The sequence below is a fragment of the Brassica oleracea genome, chromosome C6, assembly GCF_000695525.1.
Source record: "Brassica oleracea var. oleracea cultivar TO1000 chromosome C6, BOL, whole genome shotgun sequence".
Lineage (NCBI taxonomy): Eukaryota > Viridiplantae > Streptophyta > Magnoliopsida > Brassicales > Brassicaceae > Brassica > Brassica oleracea.
Window position 1 is genome coordinate 4761087 of NC_027753.1, and position 6252 is coordinate 4767338.

Consider the following 6252-nt stretch of genomic DNA (forward strand, 5'->3'; position numbering starts at 1 on the left):
TTTTTTTTTTTATTATCTCCACCAAAACCTAGATTTTGAGTAACAGAGGATTGACTCGACATCGCAACAAGGACAAAAAGAACCCCAGAAAGAACTACAGGGTAAAATACTCTTGGATTGCTAGTTTGTCCGGTGTTAGTTAATTCGCTTCAGCTGACATGTTTTGGGACCTTGGTTTTGTTTGCAGGACAAGTACACTGACAAAGTCAAGAGACGTGGAGGTCAAGTCAGAGAAATCAGGAAACCTTCTGGTCCATATGGAGGAGAAGGTTTAGGTATCAATCCTAATAGGCCTGGGATTTTTATCCATAACCGAATACCCGAACCGGAACCGACCCGAAATGGACCGGTTCGGTTCGGTTTCGGTTCTAGGCAATTTATCCGATGGGTATTAGTGTTAATTATCCATGGGTATCGGTTCGGTTCCGGTTTTTACCCGAAACCGAACGGGTACCCGTTTAACCCGAATTCTATGCTTAAAAAACATAGATTTGTATCTTTCGAGGGTTGAACCCGGGTTGGATAGGCAAAGCAACAACTGCAATACCACTAGACTAGTTCAACTTCGTTGTATTTAATACATATTACTAATATATATACGATTTCTATTAACTTTTTTTTTAAAAAAAAATAAATAAATAAAAAACTGGTATATAATTATTTTATTTTGTAAATATTTATATAATTCACATAAGAAACGGGTACCCGGAACCGACCCGAAACCGGTAGTACCCGATCCGAAACCCGAACCGAAATTTACTAAGTACCCATTGGGTATAGAATTCATTTATCCGAAAAACCCGAACCCGAACCGAATATCCGAAGTCCCAGCCCTAATACAGGTTTATCACTATAAATTTATAGCCCACCAGAAATATATTAAAAAATTCCTATGAATCCCAAACTAACGGGGATGCTCTAATTTCCCAGAAAGAAAACGAAACCGTCGAGTCGACATCCAAGAAGTCGAGAAGGTAATATGTAATTACGCGAATATATTTTTATACACATGTATATATTTGTGTGTGTATATATAGATTCATCAATTCGCTTTCCAGCCCCTTCTCTCTCTCCTCTGCCTTTTCCATAAATCTCTCTCTCTCTCTATATATTTATCGACAGTACCGGAAAGAAAACTCGAGTTCGAAATCGCGGGGGTGAAACCACGGTCGAAATCGTGACAGTTAGTTTAACGGTGTAGAGGAGTAACAGCTGAGCGAGAAAAGGCGGTTTTGTCTGCTGGAAAGGCGGTAATAGAAGTTTCGAGAGAGACAAAAACATTAAAAAGTCGTTGATGATGTTGAAACGTAGTCGTTTTGTTTTGTCTGATCGGCGGTTCTCACTCCTCAAACTCATTATTTGAGTAAGTAGGTGTCCTCTTAGGGTTTAGTTTAAGACAAAGGAGAAGAAGAAAAAAAAGGGAATTTGTTAGGTTGGTGTTGTGATGGGGAAGGTCGCGGTTGCGTTTGCGGCGGCTGCGGTTGTTGCCGCTTGTTCCGTGGCGGCGGTGATGGTGAGGAGGAGAGTGAAGAGTCGGAGGAAGTGGAGGAGTGTGGTGGAGATTTTGAAGGAGTTGGAGGAGGGTTGTGATACTCCGGTGGGGAGGTTGAGGCAAGTGGTGGATGCTATGGCCGTGGAGATGCACGCTGGATTGGCTTCCGAAGGTGGCTCCAAGCTTAAAATGCTCCTCACCTTCGTCCATGAGTTGCCCAAAGGGTAACATTTCTATTAACACTGACAGAGTAGTGTGTGAAGATGATATCTTGTTTACTTTTTTTCTCTATAGTGCATCATGATCCATGTCCCTATACATTTGGTAGATTTATGTGAAGTCGATTGCTTTGTTGCTTGATTGATTCTTAAAGTTCAATGTCTTGCTCTAGAATCTGAATAATGAGCTCATTCTTTGTCCTGGTGGCTCTAAAGGGTCTCGCCTTTGAGCTTAAGTTGGAGCCAAAGAATTAAACAAGTGTCGGTGGGTACCATTTTTAGGAAGCACAGATACTTTGATTCTGTTCTCTTTGTATTTTTGTATGTGAAGTTTACATTTACTATAAAATCTTGAAGGAGTTCTCCTTTTTTATCTCTTACCTTTACTTTGGTATCTTGTTCCTATCCACTAGATTGCTACTGTTCAAGGGAAAAAAATGTACTAGCTTCTTCATATTGTAGCCATTTGATTCTCCCTTATATTGTTGCATGCGGCTCTTTTTAATGTTCCTAACCAATTTTTTTTACTAATCTTCCACAATTTATCTTATCTGAATCTGATTATGTAACTAAGTGTAGTTAGTGAGATGTATTTCAAAGTGTTTGGTTTATACTTAGTTAGATTCCTATATTTACTACATCAAACGTAGCATTTGTGTGTACGATATGCACTGACTGCTTTTATTTCAGGACGGAGAAAGGAACTTATTATGCACTTCACCTTGGAGGCACTTATTTTAGGATTTTAAGGGTCCATCTGGGTGGCGAAAGGTCGTATCTAGATGTTCAAGATGTTGAACGACATCCCATACCTTCACATTTGATGAATAGCACCAGCGAGGTGACTCTTTATTTCTTTTTATTCTCACCAGTCCTTGCTTGTTTTATATAATGCAAAATTGCTTAATCAAGTATCTGTTTTTTTTTTTTTTTCTGTTCACTTGATTGCAGGTTCTTTTTAACTTTCTCGCCTTTTCCTTGGAAAGATTCATCGAAAAAGAAGGAGACGGGTCTAGTTCACAAGGTGTTAAAAGGGAACTTGCATTTACGTTTTCGTTCCCTGTCAAGCATAGTTCTATATCTTCAGGAGTTCTAATCAAATGGACCAAAGGTTTTGAGATTAGTGAAATGGTTAGTGAAATGATACTTACATTACTTCTTAGATTCTCTGCAACCCATGGCTTGGTTTTTAGATATTGCTTCTTAGTCATTAGCACTAACTTGATGAACATGTTATATGATTTCCTAAAATAACTCTTGGTTTAACATGAGTGGATGACCTTGACCTTAACCATTAGTTGTGTTATTATTTTGTGACACTGTAATCGATCTCTTGATTTTCAGAGTCAACAGTTAAATTTTATTTGTTAACATGCAAATCCTTATTGTTATAGGTTGGGAGAGACATAGCTGAATGTCTACAAGTAGCGCTGAACACAAGAGGCCTTGATATGCATGTTGCAGCTCTTGTAAGTGCTTTGTCACAACATTTTGACGCCTTAGCTGAACTTATAGAAAAATATCATGAAACGATTCTTAGTTTTAAATGGAGTTTTCTTCTTTTTTGAGCAGGTGAATGATACTGTCGGAGCCTTGTCACTTGGATACTATCATGACCCAGATACAGTTGTTGCGGTTGTATTTGGAACAGGTAGTAATGCATGTTACTTGGAACGAACTGATGCCATAATCAAGTCTCAGGGTCTGCTTACAACTTCTGGAAGCATGGTACTAGAAATCATTTCATGTTATCATGCTTTAAATCCCAGAGAAATGAATGTAAAGATTTATTCATTATTATGTTTTAGGTAGTTAATATGGAATGGGGAAATTTTTGGTCCTCACACCTGCCAAGGACTTCATATGACATTGACTTGGATGCAGAGAGTTCAAATTCAAATGATATGGTAATCTATATTTAACTTCCTTTGTTCTTCTATCTGGTATTGCATCATGAGTTAGTACTAGATGATTAAGATCTTTCTTATGTAGGGATTTGAGAAGATGATAGCAGGAATGTATCTGGGAGACATTGTTCGAAGAGTTATTCTTCGCATGTCACAAGAATCTGATATCTTTGGACCTTCCTCTTCTTTGTTATCTGAGCCTTACGTTCTAAGGTACATTTCTCTTGCTAGAGTTTTGAATTGCTGTCTAATAATTTGATACTTGATCTCACATCATGTATCTTCTAACGATCTAACTAGCAATGTGTTAGTTGATTGTAACTGTATCTACTTCAATCTCTCAGAACAAATCTAGTCTCAGCCATGCATGAAGATGACACACCTGAGTTGCAGGAAGTAGCAAGAATCTTGAAAGACTTGGGGGTAATTATATAATCTCACTATCATTGAACTTGTTATGGAACCTGAGGAAGCTTAACTTGCAATGTAAAATGAACAAACAGGTGTCAGAAGTACCATTGAAGGTGAGAAAACTAGTGGTGAAAGTATGCGACGTGGTGACACGAAGAGTGGGGAGGCTAGCAGCAGCGGGGATAGCAGGGATCTTGAAGAAGATAGGCAGAGATGGAAGCGGAGGAATCACAAGCGGGAGAAGCAGAAGCGAGAACCAAATGCAGAGAAGAACAGTGGTTGCAGTAGAAGGAGGTTTGTACATGAACTACACCATGTTTAGAGAATACATGGAAGAAGCTCTGGTCGAGATTTTAGGAGAAGAAGTGAGTCAGTACGTGGTCGTTAAAGCCATGGAAGATGGTTCTAGCATTGGCTCTGCTCTTCTCGTTGCTTCTTCACAGTGATTGATGAATGAGTGAGTATCAATGTTTATATAGTTGGTTTCTGCGTCTGTGTGTAAAATGTATTTATTCAATATTTGTTTGTTGTTAATTATTTATTGTTATATAGACGCATATAATATAGCTTCTGTGTAAATGATTAGGAAGGTATTATGATCGGAGTATTCTTTGTTTCTTCTAATTCTTATCATGTTTATGGGAAAATAGGTAAATGGTTCAAGTTTGTAGACTATGTAAAAAGGTGATGATGATAAATAGAAATTTCACCTTCTATTTGCTTTTTTCCTTTCGTTTGATTTTTATTGCCAAAAACTACTAAAGAAAATCGTAATCAGCAGCTAACAAACTTGGAATCAATGAGCTTCCAAGAGAAAAATCTAAGCCACGTAAAACGAGCATTTTTGCAAAGAAATCAGCGAGAAGAGAATAAAATATAGCGAGAAATCTAAACATTTAGAGCGAAAGTTGGAAAATTTGATCAAATTCTATTAGTTCGGATTTTCAAATCCATTAAAATACAACAACCAATAACTCCTACTAATTTTAAATCTGGCAATTCTTTGTTCTCTCTTTTATTCAGTCTCTTCACATTTGATAAGTAAAGAAAACTGCTTAATGGTTGTCTTATCCCATTAACCCATTAGATAAATGTGGGTTGGTGGCTGAGATGACAATGTGGTGGACCTTTAACATTTCCCTTGTCTAGATTCAAGATGTTCATGGTGGTGTTGTGGCATGTGATTCATATCCCACATCTATCTTCACTTTTCTAATGAGTGAAGATTCAATAGAGCGCTTAAGCTTTATAATTTCCTAGTATTATGGCCCCTGCTATACAAGAACAAAATTATTTTCAAATTAAAGACAAAAATGTAACTGTTATAAATCGTGGAGTGGATTGCCATTAACCAGGTCCGGACCGAGACCGGCTCAATACCTAAAAGATGGAGAGATGGCCGAAGCCTAGAGAGAGGAGAGAGAGAGCCGACTTCAGGAGAGAGAAAGGCGGCCACAAAGCTTGGAGAAAAATAAACTCTTTCCTTTTCCTAGTAGATGTAATCTTTCCATTATTATGTATTAGTAGTTTTCATAATCCTAGTAAGTTTTGGTTTTGGATACTTTCCATTTATCTTCATCTTGTAATCCTTATATAAATGAATCTCCTTGATCATTAATAATAACACAGAAATATTCAGTCTCAAAACTCTCTATTTACAACACGTTATCAACACGATAGACTCCAAAATCCTGAAACAAAACCTAACCCAAAATCCGTCACACATAAACCCTAAATCAGGCGCAACTTAAAATCGATCTATCTCTCAAACCCTGAGGAACCAGACAACGAGCCATATATCAAATTGAAGCTCTTGACGAGACGAATCCATCAACGAAAACCGTTCGTCGATCCGATCTCAGACGCGCTCACACTCGCAGGAACAATACGCGACGCCGTCTTGGTCTTTTGGAACCCTAATCCCGAAGAACCCTAAATTGTTTTTGCTTACATTCCGGCTTGCAAACTCCGATCAAGCTTAACTCCGATCAAGCTCAGCTTCAGACATTCACTGTCCGTGATCAACGTCCTCAAGCCTCAGCTCAGCTTGAGTCCAGCTCAGACCAAATCCCCGACCAGACGCAACTGTCCGCGAAAGGAAACAAGCTCGCGATACCTCTCGGCAACGCGACCCGATAGGAGCCATCCCGCGTCCGTTCGTCTCAGCTCGTCTCTGATCTTTGGTGGTCCGGTTCAGACCTGCAAAACAAAGGTAATCCTAATT

The 6252-nt window shown here is 38.6% G+C and overlaps 1 protein-coding gene across 1 annotated transcript; it reads left to right on the forward strand.

Annotated features, from left to right (window-relative positions):
- Positions 1–888: 888 nt before the first annotated feature.
- LOC106296234 (hexokinase-3) lies at positions 889–4645 on the forward strand. The gene is made up of 10 exons (XM_013732316.1): positions 889–974; positions 1123–1716; positions 2401–2551; positions 2662–2841; positions 3105–3179; positions 3283–3438; positions 3519–3617; positions 3703–3830; positions 3962–4040; positions 4121–4645. The coding sequence occupies exons 2-10, from the start codon at positions 1445–1447 to the stop codon at positions 4472–4474; spliced, it is 1494 nt and encodes a 497-aa protein (XP_013587770.1). The 5' UTR covers positions 889–974; positions 1123–1444; the 3' UTR covers positions 4475–4645.
- Positions 4646–6252: the final 1607 nt, after the last annotated feature.